Below are 19,545 nucleotides of genomic sequence, written 5' to 3'. Positions count from 1 at the left end.
AGAAGTCATCGTTCTTATGTCTCTTGGGAGTCTAGTCGTCCGTCCAGCCTCCAGCGTGAGAACAAGAAATGCCTAGCTTGGATGCTCGGGTCTAGAATCAATTCCCTATTTCTGGACATGCCAACCGTACGAGATTTCTCTATAAAGCATGGCACCAATTTAAATTCAAGCCCATTGTTTTACGCCGGAGGATTTCTTTGCAAAAAGGTACAGGGTACAAAAAAGAAAACTTAACCGACCACGCCAGGGATCGAACCTGGAACCTTTAGAGAACTTGAACCTCGGTGTACCGAAATCTAACGCGCTGCCATTGCGCTACGCGGCCATTTATGACATCTAGCCAACTGGGACTTGTCAGTGACTGTTCGCATTACTTGCTCATGGACCAGTTCATTTTGGCCTCGAAATTTTTGCAGCAGCCTCAAAGGTCGGCTGGGGTTGCAACGTTACCGCTCCTTGGAAGATTAACGTATTGTTGATTACGTCGTACTCAACCAGTGGTCAGTCTTTCCCAGAAGGTGGGGTCGAGGTCGATGCATGACCTCCATCATCATCACATCGCTGCGCATCGCCCACCAGAATGTGGGCGACGGAATTGTCGTCGCAAAGCATGGAATAAATGATAAACAGAATCAGAGGGGAGACATGAAAATGTGTCAGAATTATCCTGTCTGCCGTCGGTCATGTTGCAAGCAATGATATCTCTGTCCATCTGTGAAGAAGTGTCGTGGTCCGCTGACCCAGTTGCACCTTCCTCATGGCAGTCTTTTTGTTTGATGTGCAGAGGCAGGTGGTACTTTGCCGCTAAGAAAGTAGGCGCGGCCAGGAGAACGATTTTTAGTTCGTACAGTACGTACTGCTGCTGCTAATACTTAGCAGTCGTACTAGTAAGAGTACAACAACATCCCATCATCGACTTTCTACGACGAGGTTGGTTACATACGAGACTACTCGCTAGTAGCCAAGGAGGTAATATCTAAACGAAATCATGCAAGCCGCTCAACTCGCTGCTCAGTGTCATCTATTGGCGCCACTAGGGGCCAAACGTGAGATGTGGAGGTATATAAGGGTTTGGCCCCTATTTAGCATGTGTTGGAAGAACAAGTTCCATGATTCATTGAAGGTTGGCTATTTCATACGACCCGTGGATTACGATGATTGTACAATTTGGACAGCGCTATACAATTTACAAGCCCCCAGTTGCTGCCGGTATGGAACAAGAGATGGAAAATAGGCAAGTATGAAGATGTACGTCTATCATAGTCTGTAGATACTGACTCCTATCGTACTCTTTCGCGTATTTTTCGATATTACTACTTCTAACATTTCTTGCACCATTAACTGAACAGGAGCCCATACAAAATGTGATATCACGCAGTGCAACTTCGACAAGCCTCACTTCCCCGTATCTTAAGCAGTAAGTCCCAGGTGCCATGTTCTCCATCCTTGAGGCTAATTCAACACATTAAGTTACCTACCTGCATCGAATCCTTGTAGTTTTGCAGGGGGACACTCCCTTACCCTTACTATCTGTTAACTGTTTTGGCTTTTACTCCGAATGGTCCCGCAGATGAAACAGCGAGAATCATGTATCATCATTGGTACCGGAGTTCCGGCCTTGACAACCTCCTCTCTCTCCTGTTTGTACTATCGGTGCAGAATTCTCCTATTCCAGAGTCATTAATGTACATATCAGCCTTTCGCAAATAATCAAGGTGTCAATGACCACGGTGTAACAACATAACACGGCTCCTAGATGAATCTAGCTCAATGTGAAGTACACAAGATCTCCATGAGACATGTGCGGGGGGGGGGGGGTACTATGCACGAGCATCATTACATGGTCGATATAGTTTCACGGCCCGAATAGATCTTCCGTTCCTCCTTGATCAACGATTCTTCAGTCATATTAATTCACGGTATTAGGAGTAGATATCACCTTATAGATAGTTAACTTGAGCGGCTAAAAAACGGTAAACCCAGAGCTCTGGGGATTATTACGTGCCCACACTAGCTAGTCTGCATTATGATTAGATGTGTTGGCCACGATCAAGCAACAGCAACATGTTACGAAACTTGTTGGTTATGGCACCCAAGATTGTATGATTGAGCAGCTAGAGGCTGCTGCCGCACACTCACCTTTGTAGATAAAATTCATAACTATATTTCCTACCTTTCCATTCAATCAAGCAAACAGACACACACCCATCGATCTAGGACGTATCAGTAGGCAGAGACTACTATATTCACGTCTACGGGTCATCGTGTGCTGTCGCCAGCAAGAAGCACATAATAACGGCTACAGGGTATGCTATTTGTAAAATGGGGGACACCAACGTCACCACCCACCCCTCTATACGTTCGTAATGAGGGGATACAACCATGGAATGGCAAACTTGTATCTTGCATATATATTTCAGGCTGCATCTGTTCCAACGAGGCCGACACTCAAGATGTCCGGGGTAAGTACATCTCCTTAACTTCATCCCATTGCTCACACCCTCCTGGGAAGACGCTATATGAAAGGATTAAAAAATCATTGTCTGATTTATAGCTGTTTTCTAGCATGGGGGAGTAGCACGATCGACGCAACCGCGCACTGAGGAGCAACGCCGAATTGATCTCGACAAAATAAGTCACTATCGAGATCTGGAAAACCAAGTTCGCAAAAAGGTGTGTCTACCGAGAGTTTTCGCCTCCCCTCTACCACATACCGGTCCACGAAACTCTTGGCTGACAGTTTTGGGGCACACGACAGACATCACAGAAAGACTACAGCCAAGAGACGCTAGATCTTACGTCGAAGCTTCTCCGTCTGAATCCGGAATACTACACGATATGGAACATTCGCCGACGCTGTATAACGTATGGCTTTTCCTCAGGACAATCGGGTGGATCGCATCTCCCGAAGGAGTCACAGACTTCCTCACCGAAAACCACTCCACCACTGTCTTCCGCAACTTCGTTGTCTGCATCTTCGGCCAAGACTCTATCGTCCCTAGAGCTCCAGACAGCTGGGAAGAGTGGTACAACAGCTGAGGCTGACAAAGGATACAAGGAGGATAGGGAGGTCATCAAGACTGAGCTCACCTTTACCGTGCCTCTGCTTATGGAGTTCCCCAAGTGCTACTGGATATGGAGTCATCGTCTGTGGGCACTGAATCAGTCCATAGAGCGTCTTCCTGTCCCCGTGGCCCGTAAAGTATGGGAGGAGGAGCTCGGACTTGTGGGAAAGTTGCTGCACAGGGACTCGCGTAACTTCCACGCCTGGGGATACAGGCGTTACGTCGTCGAGAAGCTCGAGAGCGCCCAACTCGACGGCTCCAGTCGGGCCGAGTCCGAGTTCGAGTACACCACTAAGATGATTCATAATGATCTTTCTAACTTTTCGGCTTGGCATCACCGCAGCCAAATCATTCCCCGTCTGCTAAACGAAAGGAAAGCTACGGATGACGATCGGCGCAAGTTTTTGGAGAGTGGTGAGTGATGTCCCTCTAGGCCCCCGAAATCATGTATTTCTTGGTAGAATCTTGCTTACAAGCTTTTATTCCCCATACAGAGCTTTCTCTCATCCGCGAGGGACTCAACGTAGGCCCAGAGGACCAGTCACTTTGGTTCTATCACCAGTTCCTCGTGTCAAACATCACCGATAAGCCAAACTCCCGGACGATAGCGCCCAACCTTACCGACGCCGAGCGCAGATTGTATGTTGAGAGAGAGATTGACGAGATCAAGGATTTCTTAGAGGACTACCAAGACATCAAGTGGATATACGAGGCTCTAGTACAATACAGCATCGCCCTGCCGCCGTCGCAGGATGGTGCGCAAGACAACTCAGACGACTGGGTGCCCTGGCTGAAGAAGTTGAGGGAGTTGGACCCTCAACGAAGCGGCCGTTGGAATGACTTGGGAAAATAACTTGGCACCGTGTGATGCCAACTTGAAATCATTCGCGGGAGGCTCTGAGATTGGGCTTTAACGTCATAATTACCACAAGATATTATGTTTCCATTCAACGCAGGTGTATATGTATTTTGCTTTGACCAGAAATTCAAGCGTTGCACTTGGCCTTAATCAAGCTGGCTCTGTTTCCAACCAAAGAGTCAAAGTAATCCAATAGCTTCCCCGCTGGAATCATGTCTATAGCGCCGAGAGCCGGACTCGACGACTTGAGGACTTGACCGCCAAACAGGACACGGACGTAGAAGCCGCTACCTGTCTGCTGCGTACCAGGGCCGTCGCCCTTTTTGTAGAGCTCAAAGACGACCTCGGAACCCATACCAGGCCAGACCATCTCATCGATCTGCAAAAGACTAAGGACACGCGAGACGGAGCCGTCATGGGCGATGTTGTGGGTATATAGGACGTCCCGGTTACCTTCGATGACGGCGCGAAGGTTGACAGCCAGCTCAGCAACCCATACGCCGTAGGCTCCCGTACTGGCGGCGAGAGTCGTGTCGTTATCACGGTACATCTGGCTGTATTCCCAGTGCCCCAGGCGGTAGACAGTGTCAGCTAGCTCTTGGGTTACGCACGTGGACGAGTTCTTGCCGTTGACGAGCTTGCAAGGCAGAGGCTTGTCGTGGCATTGGCGCGACGAGAGGTTGTCAAAGTAGTGGTCAAAGGAGACATGGAAGCCACTGTCATCGCTTGGGACGCCGGAAATGTCGTCGAGTGTGGCGTATATGTCCTGCGCCTCGTCCAGATGGCGCTGCCACTCCGAGTTGCTCTTGGACTTGATGGCGTTGAAGAGGATCGACGCAGCAGGGCAGCTGTATTGGGGCTCTAGGCTGTCGACATTCACAGCCTGGGGGGGAGGGGGGGCGAGCAGATGTTGTGTCAGTAAGCACCAGAATATTATCGGAGGGCCAGGTAGAGATGTAGAGTATATTCACCTGGACGTTGAGCGGCACATCGTTTGTGATCCCCCACATACCGTTGATGACCATGCCGGCAACCTGGTGGGTAATGACATTGTTGGTAGCACGATACCGGACCTTGGGGGTGAGGTTGTCTGGGAGAAAGCCAAGCAGGCCGTGATAGACACCGAAGAGGTCGGCACCGTGCTGCCACGAGTCCTGGAGTCCACCAGGGGTGATTTGGGGGAACTGGCAGCTTCCAACCCATCCGGACTGTGTAAAGGGGTTCACATCCGAGATGTAGCCCTTGCGGTAGCCGTGAGCGGCATCGTGTCCCTGTAACGGCTGTCCATAAAGGTAGAGGGCCTGATCATTACAATTCCACTGGTATGACTCAACGGGAAATGAGTTGTCTGCATAGGGCGTACGCTTGTGGTGACGATGAATCTGTGTGCGAAATAAGGTCAATAATTTTTTCTAAACCCTCCTAATTCTCGATGACACAAACAACGGAGATACATACTAGCTCAACATATTGGAGCTCGTACTCCTTACTGGGCCGGATGTACTCCTTGGCCCTCACGTGCGGCATGTTGCAGTAGTTGTACGTCCCATAGTCACTGTCGGGCGTGTCGCTGGAGTTGAAGATGAAGCCGTATACGCCCTCGGAGTTGAGCACCTTATCGAGACTGTTAACCTCCCACTTGACGGGGGCGTGCCAAGCATCCACGTGGTCGCCAGTATGCTTGGCTCCCGACGCCGGATTGGCAAGAGCGAGACCGCTGACGGTGGCGGCCGAGGACAGGTAGAACCATGGCAGCATGATTCCAAAGACAGACAAGCAGAGGAGTGCAAGTAGGGATTTGAGGGGCGGTCGCCTCCTTACAAGGAGAGACCGGAGGGCACCGGCGAGGGCACCGGCCATTCCTTTCTTCTTTCTTCTTTTTTTTCTTTCTGTATTGGCCTTGTCGCTCGCGTGCTTTGCGGGTGGTTCTGGAGGTGGATCCAGCTAACCGTGTTCTTTACATGAAAATGGGGACAAACAGATGGATAAGATGCCTTGCCAAGAGGGAGGTAATATGCACCCGGCTGGGGTGGGGGGGGGNGGGGGGGGGGGGGGGGGGAGGATGGCAGATTCACTCGGAGATTGGCTGATCCCGTTGCCTGTTGGGTAAGATAATACTCGCACGTGGGTAGCTCCAATATAGTAATGGTACAGCATTTAAATTTCATTTTAACGTCACAACACTCACGTGCAAAGGCGAATCAAACTCGTGCATCTTGCAATATATAGCCCAGAACTATGTTTACCTGGAATTGATAGCTCTTCTAAAAAAAAAGTCATACTCTTCCACGGCTTGCCATGTCAGCTAATGGTGTTAGCTATAAGTTGGTAACTTGCTGCACCGTCATCATATTCTCGCAAATTCACCCTCAGGATATCTTATAAAGGAAAAACATCTCAGTGTACGCGTACAAGTAGCATCTTCCTCCGAATTACAACCACATTCGGGCTCTGCCTCTTCCCCTTCCCCTGCCGCCTCGTCCTCTGCCCCTTCCTCTCATTGCACCTCTCATGGAAGATTGGCGGCCCTGAGCGGGTATGTCCTCGTCGTCATCATCGCTCGATTCCTCATAGGGTTCAGGCGACTTAGGTGGACTTGGAGCAGCCTCGTGCCTACCAGACTTGCGTCGTGAGCCACCTGCATTCTTCGTCCTGTCCTTTGGAGTCGATACGGGTTCCTGCTGAGAAGGCCTTGATGTCGCGGACCGGGTATTTGGAGTAGTAGTTGTCGACTTGTCGTTTGGCGTAGAGGGACCCTCTGACCGTTCGTCGGCACCTGGTGACTTACGCTTGCCCATTTTGAATTTCTTGCCCTTCAACGCCATGCGTTCGGACATGGAGAGAAGCTGCATGCCCCGCGACGGCAATACAGCATCTTCCTTGGCCGAGCCTGTCCTCGACGTTGCTGCCTGCGATCTGGGCGGGCGACCTCTTGGGCGGCGGGCATTTGAGCCTTCGTCGGAAGATGAATCTTCATCAGCCTTTTGGCCTGCAGAAGCTCCTAGAACAGTGGAAACGCCGATTTTTCGGGAACGTCCGCGCCGTCTAGACATCGGCTTCTCCCCATACCCTGGTGATGTATCTCGCCCATCACTCCCGTCTTCGTAGTTGACAGCCGATCTGGTAGGGCGTCCGCTCCTCGTGCGCGCTAGCTCTTGCGGCTCTGTCTCAGGTTGCTGGGCTGGTGTTTCTTCATCTTCGCTCGGGGGGGGAATTAACGCTCGCTTCGGGGGGCGACTGGGCCGCTTTCGTACACGTTGCTCGAGTATTCCACCCGTCCGAGGCCCCTGATCCGTTTGAGATTCCTGGCCCGTCCCGGTATCAATGTCCATAGAATCTGGTGCCTTTTCACCGTTGGACCTTCTACGCTTAGTGGGCTGTCCCACCTCAACCTCCTCAATCTCATCCTCCTCTCGCTCAGCGTATGGTATACGAGGTTTTGCATGTCGTAGAATAGGCTCGTTTGGATCATATTGGGGCATCGTTCGGCCACTCTGCGCCCTAGGACGTCGCGATTTAGCTTCGGCGTCTGTGACATGTTGGGCATGCTGTCCCTCCTGCTGTGCGGGATCTGGTTCGGCAACTGGATGGCTTGCTGCACCATCTGGCGTTGGCAGTTCCTCGTCGAACAAGGCTGGGTCCATACTGTCCAGAGGGTCAGGCTGCGTGTCGGGCTGAGGTGCTGGTCCCCTAGGTGGACGGTGTCTCCTTGCGTATTTACCAACGACGAATTCGGGATCCTCGTTTTCTCTCCGCGCTCTCCTCTTAGCAGCCCGTATGGTCTTCTTTACAAACTCAGATATCTCGGGCTCGTCTAGACGCATGGCATCAGGGTTCGGAGCCTGGTAAGGATCAAACAGAATCTTGTCCGGCGTATCATCCTGTTCGTAGTAGCCCATGCCGACGCGCTGGCGCACGGCCATGGGCGGATCCGGGTACAGTGAGTTGTTTTGCTCTTCTTCAAAGGGTGCATCCATTGTCATCGAGAGATCGTTGTCGCCATTCATGACCGCTGTCCTGAAGTGGCCAAACCCGTTCGGTGGGTAGTCGGCGGTGGGAGGCTCCTCCTGGCTGCCAAGGACATGACTTTGGTCCCCGTAGCTTTGAGCACTGGCGCCGTTGGCGTGAGCATCTCGCAAGGAATTAGGGTCACCGTGGGCTCGTATTGCCATCTGAGCCTCTTCATTATGCGTGGCATCTTGAGCCTTAGCGTCATTGGCTTGTTCCCTAAGACGCTGCATCCTCTTGCTATCCTTGCTCCGGCTGTCGTCTCCGGCGGCCTTCAGCCAAGACAGATTGTGCAATCGGAAATCAACAAGTGCCTCGACACTGCGGTCGTCGGCAATTAAACGAGTGTCGTGCCCAAGCAATGTGTTCTTGGGCATGTAAGGAATTGTATTGCCTACCCGGCGGCAGGCACCGCAGTTGCAGATGCCCTGGCATTTCGGACATTGCCATTGTTCATCCTCGAGAACTTTTCGAGGCATCATGCCAAAAGCCCTGTAAAGCACGCCGTAGCAATAGGCCTCCGAACAGCCTGGATTTGAACACTCGTGAAGTCGATAGGTATAGTCCTTGTGACAGCAAACATGGCACCGTCGGAGCTCTCCCTTCTTCTGCTTTCGCTTATGTTTCTTCTTAGGCCTTTCGTCGTCTACGCCTGGTTCGGAATCACTCGGTGTCTTCTCGCGTTCTGGTTTGGTAATGTCCTTCCACGGCCGTCTTTTCAGAGCCTCTTGACAGATCTGCGCGAGTGATTTCTTCGCTGCTCGTTGCCGCGCAACTTCAAGAGGCTGGGGGGAACTTTCGAAGTCCACGAAGCCGTCATTCTTGATAACCATGGCCCGCCAACTCTCGTAATTGGCCACGAGTTTAGACCAGGACCACTGCTCGCACCACTGCAACTTCGATAAGCAAGCGCAGGAGCGTCCCATAGCATAACAGTCCATACAGATGTCATACGCATCTTCTTCTCCATTGATCAAAGGCCGAACGCAATTCTTGCAAGTCAGAAAGCGATTGAAGATATTGCTTCGGCAGTATGAGCAGGTGACGCACGAGTCGTACTCGAGAAATTCGACTTTGTCTACCTTGTATGCAAACATCTCGTCCATGATTATTTCAGTAAACAAGCCCAAGAGTTTCTTGAAGTCATCGGCCAACTGTTTGGCGCGTGGCGAGCTTTTGACAATATCTTGGCCAAGGCCCATAAAATTTACCTGGGCCTGTTCGGCGTTTTCCTCTAGGACCTGGAGCTTCTTGTGGTATTTAGACAAGGTGTAGTAAATTATGGCCTTGTTTTTGTATTGTTCATCTCGGCAAACAAGTTGTGCTTTCGGAAGAGCTTCGTGTAGGGCCATGTCAAGAGTTTCGGCAGTAGTTCGATTCCATGCAACCTTCATTGTCCGGGTTCCCCTGTTCCAGACTTGGTGCGCAGCTAAGGGTGGGATGAGAATGAAATCGCCCGGGCGCTGGTCTACAATGTAGACGTCAAATGGTGCCTTTTTCCAAGCGTTGATCTGTGCAAAGTGCTTCTCAACCTCAATGTCGTGACCCAGAATGGACATGAAGTATTCGCGAACAACCTCGCGATCCTTGCTTTCAGTCATGAACCATATCGAGCTTCCTGGCTTCTCATTTGGACCCGAGCCGTCGGAAGCTTCCACCATGATATTTTGACCAAGGGATGCACACATCTCCCTGTGTGCAGGCGTATATGTGCCTTCGTGGCCAATATAGCACATTAGGTTTTGCGCCCGCATTTCTTGCGGCAGGCTAGACATCAAGTCCCCGACGGGTGCAGTTTCTGCCTCGCTCCTGAAGATGTTGTTCAAGCTGGGATCATTGCCAGCGACATTCTCGTTAAGGTAGAAGAGAGCTGGATGTATAATCTTCCGTAAAGAATCATGCCACTCGGCAGGGCAGTCGATATCTTTGAGGTACAGGCGCTGTCGTCGCTCATCCCGGAAGTTGGTTGGTGTCCACTGGTTCGCCAGCGTCTTCATCGATCGAAGGTAGTGGCCAGTAGTCATAGGGATGTCGGACCCGGTGCCAATGTCACGCACATTCTCCTCTGCGCTCTAACGGTTAGAAGAAGTGTGATAGTGCTGTGTATTCAAAAACGGTACGAACCCTTCTTGTCATATGTCTTCTCGAGCCAATTTACATTAAAAAGCCAATTGGGGAGGACGTCATTCCACCTCCCGATAACCAAAGGCTTCCCACCGAGGAGAACGTGCATCAGAACCACTTTCTCAAATTCTCGTTGGCCTAGGTTCCTGATCTGGCTCCTGGTGACTCGTTGGACCCATTTAAAATTCGGTGTTCGATCAACCAGGCCATCGAGGTCCAAGTCCGGAGGTATTGGATCAAACTTGGCCTGGGGGTGAAATGAAGGCGGCATCTTGGGTGGTGTTCGGTGTTTATGCTGCGATGCCTCTTACAGTCCCTTGCAAGCGCGTGCACTTGCCATGACTTCTATGCGATGCGGGGCAAGTGGCGTGGATAAAGTAGTACCTCCTTTAGAAAATGGTAATGCATGAGAAGCAGTCAGGACAAATACTAGCTATCGAATATGCTGCATTAGGGTGAATGTGTTGCGCTCGCTTGAAGGAGTGATGCCAAATTAATGTTGGCGCAACAAACACGACTGAATTCATGTTCACGCATGCCGTGTGTTTCCTGTGCTTCCTGTATTACCTAATCCAAATATCAGTCCAGTTGCGCGGGTTTGACCAAAGAAATCCAATCACGTGTAGCCAGTTACTACGCGGTACCGGCTTTGATATTCACACGAGTACATATGCTCAGGGTGATCCGACAACCCGTATACGAGACGGTAGCAACGGACACCTAGCTTTATACAAGGTAAACAATGTTTGCAGCTCATCTTTAACTTTAACTCAGTTGCTGAACTTGTCCTAGGTACCCCCCTCATGAGGGTTCTCGAACTGCCGAAAGTCCCGTTACGGGCCACACTCGGAGGTGGCCCGCGAATACATGCGCGACCACGGTTGGGTTTCGTGTCCCGAACAGGAATTCAAGGTGTCTGGCCACGTCCTCTGCGGGAAGGACTGGGCGTCCACTCGCCGACGGCCTTCCGTCAAACCAGTCGCCTACTATCACCCGCTGCACCAAGCAATGGCAATATAGATACGCCCAAGCTGCCGGAGTACACGCCCCCGACAACTGGCTTTCTCTCCAAGCTTCCTTCTTCAGTGGTCCCTTATGCCGAGCTGTCCCGGATAGACAAGCCTGCGGGGACTCTGTACCTCTTTTTTCCTTGCCTCTTCTCGACCCTGATGGCAGCCCCGTTGGCAGTTCCCATGGCCACACCCACTAGTGTTGTTGGATACTCACTTCTATTCATGTCGGGGGCTTTCATAATGCGAGGTGCTGGATGCGGAGTCAATGATCTTTGGGACAGGAATCTGGACCCTCTTGTCGCACGTACCAGATTGAGGCCAATTGCTCGCGGTGCCATCACCCCCTTCAACGGACTGGTCTTTACCGGTGCTCAGATGCTGGCCGGGCTTTGTGTCCTGCTCCAATTCCCATCTCAATGCCTGTTCTACGCAGTCCCGAGTCTACTCTTCGTCGGAAGCTACCCACTAGCTAAGAGGGTCACATACTACCCGCAGTTCGTCCTTGGACTTACCTTTTCCTGGGGTGCATTTTTGGGTTATCCAGCTCTTGGGATTGATATCCTCACAAATCTACCCGCGTTGACATCAGCTGTGTGTCTCTACGCTTCATGTATTTCGTGGACCGTGTTGTACGACATGATCTACGCTCATATGGATATCAAGGACGACGTCAAGGCTGGTATCAAGAGCATCGCTCTTAAACACGATGCGGAGACGAAGCAGGTTCTTCTCGGTTTGGCGGCTACTCAGGTCAGCCTACTTGCAGCTGCTGGGTATGCAGCGGGAGCGGGTCCCGCTTTCTTTGCAGGTAGTTGCGGTGGAGCACTGATCTCTCTGGGCATCATGATAAGACGACTCAAGCTGAAGAATGTCCAGGACTGTTGGTGGTGGTTCGTCCATGGATGTTGGATCACGGGCGGCATCATCAGTCTCGGACTGGCTGCAGACTATGCTGTCCGCTACACTTACGAAACACAGAAAGACGCTGGAATGGCTAAGAAGGAATCAGAAGAGTAATTCTCGTCGCCAAAATTCTGTACATAATTCATGTAGCATTATATGCAACACATATTCGAATTCACTCGAAATTGCGTGCAAATTGCGTGACTCCTGGTGCTTTCAGATCTATTTTTTTTTTATTTTTTTAGATAGCCCTCTGATCGAAAACCCTAACCTGTAATGCCATGCAATCAAGCCTTTTTGACTCCCCCAAATAATGTTGTTTCAATGCACAAAACATGTAGTTTTCTTAGGTACGGGGCTTCTCTTTCTTCTCCTTCCACAGAGCGGCCAGACCGACACCAGAGACCTTGACGACCTTGAATCGCACACCGGGGATATCGCCCTTGGCCTTGCCCTTGCGACCAAAACCAGCCAGGAGGACCTCGTCGTTCTCGTCCACGAAGTTCAGGCAACCGTCGTTGGGGACTAAGAAAGAAAAAAGAGCCTGTGTTAGTACATGCGAGTAGATTTGTTTCCACGGAGGAAGTCGTATCATTGCGCGAATTCTTCTTCAAACATACCGAAAGCAGTGACCTTCTTGCCGTTCTTGATAAGCTGGACACGGACGCACTTGCGAATGGCGGAGTTGGGCTGTTTGGCCTCGACACCGACCTTCTCGAGGACGATACCCTTAGCGTGCGAAGAGCCACCGAAAGGCGAGGACTTGAAGGCAGTGCCGAGGGCACCACGCTTCCAGTGCAGGTCGGCCCATTTCTGGTCCTTCCTGTTCATGCGCAGCTTGCGCGCAGCGTTGAGACCACGGGGCTTGCCTCCACTCATGATTGCTTTGTCGAATTAGCAAATTGTAAATCGGTCGGTAATTTAATCGAAGTTCGATGGGACTGGATATGGGCGTTGCTGCACTCACCGATTTAGTTGGGTATCGCGACGGTGATCGGTATGAAGTCAGTTGGCGGAGTGCAAGATGACGGACTGAGCCTTCTCGGAAGTTCTTGGTAGGGTTTTTACACCCTAGAGGGGAAATATAGTGTGTTGTGGGCCGTGCGCCATTCTTCACGTGACATTATGGGCAAGGTTCAATGTGGGGGGCTTTTTTCGAGTTAAACCTGCCTTGTGGCGCATGGTCGGGACATCGGGTAAATGGAATTTCCGCTCGCTACTGCTACTGGTGGCACTCGTATTATTCGTAATATTACTTCGTCAGTGTATTAGTAGTCAGCTTATCATACCTCTGCGCCTGTCAGCTCTCAGCACTATGACACCCTCGGGGGCAGGTCGGCGTGGCCTGTTGCGGCCTGTCCGCACCCAAGACACATCAGACACGATAGACGAGAATAATATGGCTATTCCGTCGAAAACCCAGAGCAATTCCCAGCGTCAGCCACCTCCGTCCCTCTTCCTTCACCCGTCCCCAGCCGCCTCCCATGTCTCTATCCCCGGCATCATGTCCGCGGGCTCCTCGGTCCCGGGTCGCAGCCCCTTAACGCGAGAACGTTCAAACCTCGATATCGGAGCGAGCGGCCTGGCAGCAACAAATGTGCAGCGTCCACCGAGGGGCCCCAAGGCGGAGAGTGCGCGAAACACGGATAGGACCGATGCTCTCTGGGCTGAGATGCAGGCGACATTGGAGGAGGTCGAACTATCTGCCTCAGGAGGTACTCACGTGTTTGGGCCCGAGCATGACCGCAAACTGGGAGATCTTCGTACTGCTCAAATCGCACTCGCGCAGGCATGGGCGAGAAGCGAGGCAGATGACGCTATCGAAACGGCATACCGTGACGGGACCTCATCTCTGCTAGGGGATGAAATGCGTAATATGAAGGGCGCCATGGGTGACGGGTCCAAGTCCGGACCAGGCGAAGCGACAGACGGTGCCAAGAGCACAGCAGCGTCTCAAAGCGCAAAACCAGAGAGCAGCGCCGCTGAGGTTGAGCGCCTGGGCGCGAAGCTGGAAAAGGAAACGGAAACTGACATTCTTCTGGCGAGGAGGCGGCGCGAAGCCAACGATGAGTATTTCCGGCGTGTCAACAACGGCGTTATTGACGTTGTGGCTAAACTTGATGACGTTGCGAAGGCTATGAGGTCTGTTGAGCAGGAGAGCAAGGATGTCTGGAACGAAAGCGGTATACTTGCTGGAAACGCAAAGATGTGACGTCGCAGGTACCATGCTTAGGTGCTATCTATCTCATATGCATTGTTTCGGCGTTTTTGGTTTGAAGAATGAGACTTCTTGCTGCTACCATCATCTGTAACAATATGGCTTGCACTGAAGAACTATGTATAATACGACCATGCAGCCTTCTATTCTTCTAACTACACCCTTTCCTCTGTTTTTACATACAAAGAAACCATCATTACTACCGTTCCCAGTAAATCTCAGCCAGTCTTCACAAGCACAATCCACGCCAGAGATGAAAGAACAAATGATTCCTTCACGGGGCGGGGTAAATTGGGACGCGGTAGTCGTCACGAAGGAATCAGGAGACTTTTAGTGGTTTCTAGATCGCTCAACATGACCATGCTTATTTACATAGTGCGACGTAAGCTAGAGGAACTTATGTTATACGAGTACACAGCTATCTAAAAGTGTGTAGTCGTGTTGACTTGTATCGCAGCCCCTCCAATGTACTGATAGCGCAGAACTTCTGGATTCACATGTGAGTCCTAATTGTTAGTAGGTTTGCCTATTGTGTCATACCCTCCTGCCCAAGAGGGCAGGCGGAGACGGCCAGATGTTGGCGGCTAAGCTTCGGGTAGCTTGAATCAGTCGGAATAGGCGGAAGCCTGACCAACCCATTTCGCCACATCCGGGGTCATTTGTTAAGGCAAGGCACCCGCTCTCCCTCTCTTATTGACACATGCTTCGTTCGGTGCCGCCGCCACTCTTCTCAACTTCGAGGAAACACGACATAAGTACTCTGATCCGCCATCTCCTCACTTCACGGTCAGACGCCAGACGTTCACCAAACAATTATTTTCCATCTTCCTTCTACTAAACACAACTTCCAACAAAACAATATTCCGACAACACATACCTTTGGGCTCAATCGAAGATACCGCCCAAACTACATCCAAAGACCAACTTTTTATCCATAATGCGTGCCGTCAGCTTCGTCGTCGCCACCCTGGCCGTGGTCCCCAACGTCCTTGGAAAGTCCGCCGTTATCTCCTTTGCGGACAAAGACACTCCCGACTCCATCGTACAAAAGGCCAAGGACGATATAATTGCTGCGGGTGGCACCATCACCCACACCTACAACATTATCAAGTACTCATACACCACTCTATGCATCCCAAATTGGAATATAGGCTAATCAGTATATAGGGGATTCGCCGTGGAAGCACCCGAGGATGCCCTGGCGGCAATCTCGGCCTGGGGCACAGAGCACAAGATGACGGTTGAGGCGGATCAGGAAATGTCAATCAACTCGGGCATTTAATCGTTAAAACTGTATGGTTTTCTCTTCAAGGAGTAAAGGATTATTTATGTATGGGGTTTTATGGTAGCGATTCTGCTGGGTTCGGTTCTTGCTGGATGCCTAGAGTCAGTGCTGGGACTAGGGAAACTCACCGGATACCGCTCTGCGCTGCGCCCTGGCCCGGCTGGACATTGATTGTATTGACTGATGTGTGTGCCATTGGGCTTAATTTGCATAGTTCACAAAGAATATCAAAGCGCTGTTTCATCATGTTTCAGATGGTTGGGTACGTGTCTATCGTATGTGTGACATGTGTACGAGTCCAGACGACATGAATAATATTTCCACTGCTACTACGGCGCGATTGATACATGCACGATGTTAGGCAGAGACAGTAGATATAGCGGTATCGTTATATTACTACTTAGTACTAGGTTGTGATGTTGCACATGGTCATTACCCAGCAGCAACACAACAACAACAACAACAACAAAGAAAAAGGGCTGTCAGGCTTGTAGGCAAAAGCGGTCAGCTCGGTGACCTCTCTTTGGGGTCTTGTATCAACTTGTCCTTACTGTGTTATTACTTACTTGCGACGTACGGAGTACAGGGTTTTAGCTGTGCATTATTATTACCTAGACGAGTAGTAATACTGCTCGTATCCATTGGTAGTCACCGAGTCCCCTGAGACACGACGTCTGTCACGTCTACGAGTATGCACATTAGAAATAGGGGAAATAATTAGAGAGAATAGATGGATGGCAGCAAGGATGCACACACTGAGATCCCACTGCTCAGACATCTGCGGTACACAAGGATTGGGGTGCATGACCCGTTGTGATGCAGAAGCGGCAGTAGCCTGTAATATATGTAATAAGCAGCGAAGAGTAACGGGGACCCCTTACTGCTGAGCTCGAGACCCCCCCTGCTGTGGATCAAAGCTGTCGGGAGAGGGGGGAAGCCACGTCCAATTTAACTTGACAACCTACCCAACGAACGCGTCCTTGCTGACACCAAGGGCCATGAGTGCCGTCACCATAGTCGTCTTGTAGAGTATACAGACGGCCTGGGTTTAGGCAGCTCCGTCCAGGCTTGCTTTGCCCATTGTGCTCTTCGCCGTTGCCGCTATTCTCCGCCGTGACACGCCTACCAATACTTTGACCCGAGCCCCCTCCTCCAACATTGTTACGAACACACGATCTACAGCATATTCCTACATACTCCGTCCTCTCCCTGTCCAGCTAGCATTGATATATCAGGATGCCTCAGCCAGCGGCTAAGGCCATGCCGGCCTACAGCCTGAGCGCCCAGGCTGCGCTGCTGAAAGCTGTACGTATATTCTCTGTGCCGCGACGCCCGTGCCAGACCATGAAATTAGCCGAAAGAACCAAGGATGCTAACCGCTTGTTACCACTCCGATAAGGTGAACCGAGTCTTTGAACTAGACCGTGCAGTAGAGTCCCTCGAGGAGCTTTGCACGGGAGTCACCCTCGCTCACATTCTCCACGAGCTCGACCCTGAGTTTGATCCCTCCAATCTAGAGACGACGGGCACCTCCACATCTAGATACCTCAAGAACAAGCGCAATATTCAAACCGTCTACAAGGGCCTTTTCCGCTTCATTCGTCGCCAAATTCCCATGCTGAGTTGCCAGGCCAAAAAATACGACTACCATGCCATTGCCGACAACCCAAACTCCCAGGGCATGAGCCAGGTATGATTTGCTCCCACTCCTGTGGTTGCATGCAGGAGATTCTTCGTCCACCAGTTATTGACGCCTCTTTCATTGTAGCTGATTGCCGTCATGGTATCCGCTGCCGCCCTCGGTCCTGACAACCAGAGATATGTCCCAAGGATCCAGCACAGTCTCGATCGCGATACGCAGGCTGAAATCATGCAGATCATCACCATCGTGCAGCAGGATATTGCAGCATCCAAGGATGACGATGACCTGGATGAAGCTATAGATGCTGTTATGGAAGCTCGAGATATAGACTTGCTCGTAGAGGAGCAGAATGCTGCCCTCCGTCAACAGCTTGACGTGACCAAGAAGAACTTGTCCGACTACATCACGCGCCTTGAGCACCTGCAACTGAGTCACGAAGAACTCCGATACGAGAAGGAGAAGAATGATCGTGAGCTCGAGGTTCTAAGGAAAGCTACCCAAGATGGGGCCAGCAACGCCGAGGCTCTTAAAATGCTTGAGGCTCAGGTTCACGAACAAATGGAGATCATCGCCCGAAACGAGGAGCAAATTCGAAACCATGACAAAGTCAGGGCCCATCTTGAGATGGAGGTTCAGCGGCTCACGCAAAGGAGCGTCTTGGCGGACGAGTTGCGAGACCAAGCTACAGAGTGGAAGCACAAGGCTGAGGAACTGGAGAAGAAAGCCAACACAGCTGAGCGTTACAAGCAGAAGCTCGAATCCCAGCAGCATCTCGTCAGGGAAGTTCAGAACCTCCAATATGAGCGTGCGGAGCTCCAAGAGCAGCTGCGGTCGCTCACTGATGACAAGGACCGTTCCGCCCGGACGAGGAAGGCCGAAGATGAGCTCACCAAGATGATAACGCAATCCGAGCAGCATCTGTGGGACGAGCGCAACCAGAAGTCACAACTTATCAGGGACGTCGCTGCCCTCGAGGATGAACTGAGGCATCTAAAAGACCAACGCAGCCACGACGAAGCCTTCATCCAAGACCTCCAAGACCAGATCCAGCAAGGAACTGGAATTCCTGGCCAGCTTGTCGCCCCAGACAGCTCCGGTCTCAATCTCGAGGACGAGCTAAACAACGCAGCTGAAGATGCCCAGACAAATATACCGTTAGAACTGTCGCGCTTGAAGTCTGAGAATGACCTTCTACGGAGGTCTGTGAATTCAACAGGCGAGGCCGGTCCTCTGCGGCGAGAGCTGGAAGAGGAGAAGGCCCATCGGGAAAATCTCCAGAAAAACTTCAACGAGATGTTCGAGAAGTACACCATTGCTCATAACCATGCCGAAGCCTTGTCGAAGAACATGGTCGGCGAAGGGTTAGTGGATAATAAGGTCGACCACAGGGTTCATAAGCTTACCATCCAGTACTACAGGTCTGATGCCTTTATCGAGCTGCGGAATCAATACCTGCAAAAGACGGAGGGCCTCGAAATGGCCCAGAGGCGCATTGCGGAGCTAGAGACACATATCGCCGACCAATCTCGCCAGTTACTAACTGCCAAATCAGAACTTTCTGCTGTCGACAAGGACAGCGTCGAAGCGTTAAACCAGCTCAGGGCTACCGATACAACGGTATCGGAGTCCCTTAAAGCTGAACTTGATCGGTTGCGCGAGAAGCACAGCTTCATTGTTGGTGAACGTGACGCTCAGAAGACCCAGCTCATCGAAGCGCTCCTTGCCAAGGACAAGTTCCGCAGGGACCTCGAGGAAGGCAGGGATCTCTCTGACAGCAGGGGCGGAGATGCCTCGGAAGCTTCTAAGAAGGAGAGCGACAAGGTTGAGAAGCTTCGTGCTCGTCTGATTGAGCGGAATGAGGTGAGTCTAGGCACCACAACCCCCGTGAATAGACGAGGGACAGGGGAATCATGGACCAAAATCGTGGCCAGGCCTATCCCATTTTTGTTTCTTGGATTCGATGTTTGGAACTGACTTGATGGGCTCTGAAGCAACTGGAGAAATCGGAACAGGAACGCGTCGAACTGCAGCGCAAACTCAAGGCTGTTCTGGGCGGAGAGGCAGCAGCACAACAGAAGGTATGTTTTGACGCCCTGAGCAACATCATACCATACACGTCGTATGCTGTCCTATTGTACCAGGACAGCAAACCTGACAATAGTTATTCTAGGCCGCCTCGGAGCAGATCATCAAGAACCTTGAGCGGGAGAATTCCCTTATGGCGACGGCGTGGTACGACGTCACCAGCCGTCTTCAGAGCAACCACGTCGTGCTACAGAGGTCGCACCACACCCCCAAGAGCTGGCTGCACAAGCAGAGGCAGATGGTCAATGGTCAGTTGCGCCGCCGCGACTCGCTCTACCTCTACTAAAACTGACTTTGTCAGCTACCCCGAGGAGATGATGGAGGACCCTCAAGTTCCTCCCAA

The 19,545-nt window shown here is 51.4% G+C and overlaps 8 protein-coding genes across 8 annotated transcripts; 5 read left to right on the top strand and 3 right to left on the bottom strand.

Moving 5' to 3' along the window:
- Positions 1 to 2,453: 2,453 nt before the first annotated feature.
- Positions 2,454 to 3,918, top strand: GMORB2_1190 (geranylgeranyl transferase type-2 subunit alpha; the record flags this gene model as incomplete). The annotated part of the gene is made up of 4 exons (XM_035463172.1): positions 2,454 to 2,462; positions 2,566 to 2,673; positions 2,759 to 3,479; positions 3,560 to 3,918. The coding sequence occupies 4 exons, from the start codon at positions 2,454 to 2,456 to the stop codon at positions 3,916 to 3,918; spliced, it is 1,197 nt and encodes a 398-aa protein (XP_035324596.1).
- Positions 3,919 to 4,051: 133 nt separating this feature from the next.
- Positions 4,052 to 5,784, bottom strand: GMORB2_1189 (2-phosphoxylose phosphatase; the record flags this gene model as incomplete). The annotated part of the gene is made up of 3 exons (XM_035463171.1): positions 4,052 to 4,807; positions 4,896 to 5,306; positions 5,383 to 5,784. 3 exons carry the CDS (start codon positions 5,782 to 5,784, stop codon positions 4,052 to 4,054), a joined length of 1,569 nt encoding a protein of 522 aa, XP_035324595.1.
- A 753-nt stretch (positions 5,785 to 6,537) lies between these two features.
- On the bottom strand, positions 6,538 to 10,327 carry GMORB2_1188 (Zinc-finger domain of monoamine-oxidase A repressor R1; the record flags this gene model as incomplete). Its single annotated transcript, XM_035463170.1, is given in 4 exon segments — positions 6,538 to 6,682; positions 6,688 to 7,100; positions 7,179 to 9,997; positions 10,057 to 10,327. Coding segments are annotated over 4 exon segments (3,648 nt in total).
- A 532-nt stretch (positions 10,328 to 10,859) lies between these two features.
- GMORB2_1187 (4-hydroxybenzoate polyprenyltransferase) lies at positions 10,860 to 12,086 on the top strand (the record flags this gene model as incomplete). Its single annotated transcript, XM_035463169.1, has 1 exon — positions 10,860 to 12,086. One exon carries the CDS (start codon positions 10,860 to 10,862, stop codon positions 12,084 to 12,086), a length of 1,227 nt encoding a protein of 408 aa, XP_035324593.1.
- Positions 12,087 to 12,318: 232 nt separating this feature from the next.
- GMORB2_1186 (small subunit ribosomal protein S23e) lies at positions 12,319 to 12,851 on the bottom strand (the record flags this gene model as incomplete). Its single annotated transcript, XM_035463168.1, has 2 exons — positions 12,319 to 12,497; positions 12,593 to 12,851. The coding sequence occupies 2 exons, from the start codon at positions 12,849 to 12,851 to the stop codon at positions 12,319 to 12,321; spliced, it is 438 nt and encodes a 145-aa protein (XP_035324592.1).
- Positions 12,852 to 13,476: 625 nt separating this feature from the next.
- GMORB2_1185 (uncharacterized protein) lies at positions 13,477 to 14,184 on the top strand (the record flags this gene model as incomplete). The annotated part of the gene is made up of 1 exon (XM_035463167.1): positions 13,477 to 14,184. The coding sequence occupies one exon, from the start codon at positions 13,477 to 13,479 to the stop codon at positions 14,182 to 14,184; it is 708 nt and encodes a 235-aa protein (XP_035324591.1).
- A 943-nt stretch (positions 14,185 to 15,127) lies between these two features.
- Positions 15,128 to 15,472, top strand: GMORB2_1184 (uncharacterized protein; the record flags this gene model as incomplete). Its single annotated transcript, XM_035463166.1, has 2 exons — positions 15,128 to 15,300; positions 15,358 to 15,472. The coding sequence occupies 2 exons, from the start codon at positions 15,128 to 15,130 to the stop codon at positions 15,470 to 15,472; spliced, it is 288 nt and encodes a 95-aa protein (XP_035324590.1).
- Positions 15,473 to 16,711: 1,239 nt separating this feature from the next.
- On the top strand, positions 16,712 to 19,488 carry GMORB2_1183 (protein HOOK3; the record flags this gene model as incomplete). Its single annotated transcript, XM_035463165.1, has 5 exons — positions 16,712 to 16,780; positions 16,875 to 17,165; positions 17,244 to 18,977; positions 19,109 to 19,195; positions 19,288 to 19,488. 5 exons carry the CDS (start codon positions 16,712 to 16,714, stop codon positions 19,486 to 19,488), a joined length of 2,382 nt encoding a protein of 793 aa, XP_035324589.1.
- Between the last annotated feature and the right edge of the window lie 57 nt (positions 19,489 to 19,545).

Source organism: Geosmithia morbida (assembly GCF_012550715.1).
Source record: "Geosmithia morbida isolate 1262 chromosome Unknown scaffold_1, whole genome shotgun sequence".
NCBI classification, from domain to species: domain Eukaryota; kingdom Fungi; phylum Ascomycota; class Sordariomycetes; order Hypocreales; family Bionectriaceae; genus Geosmithia; species Geosmithia morbida.
This window is presented reverse-complemented; position numbering and strand designations above follow the sequence as displayed.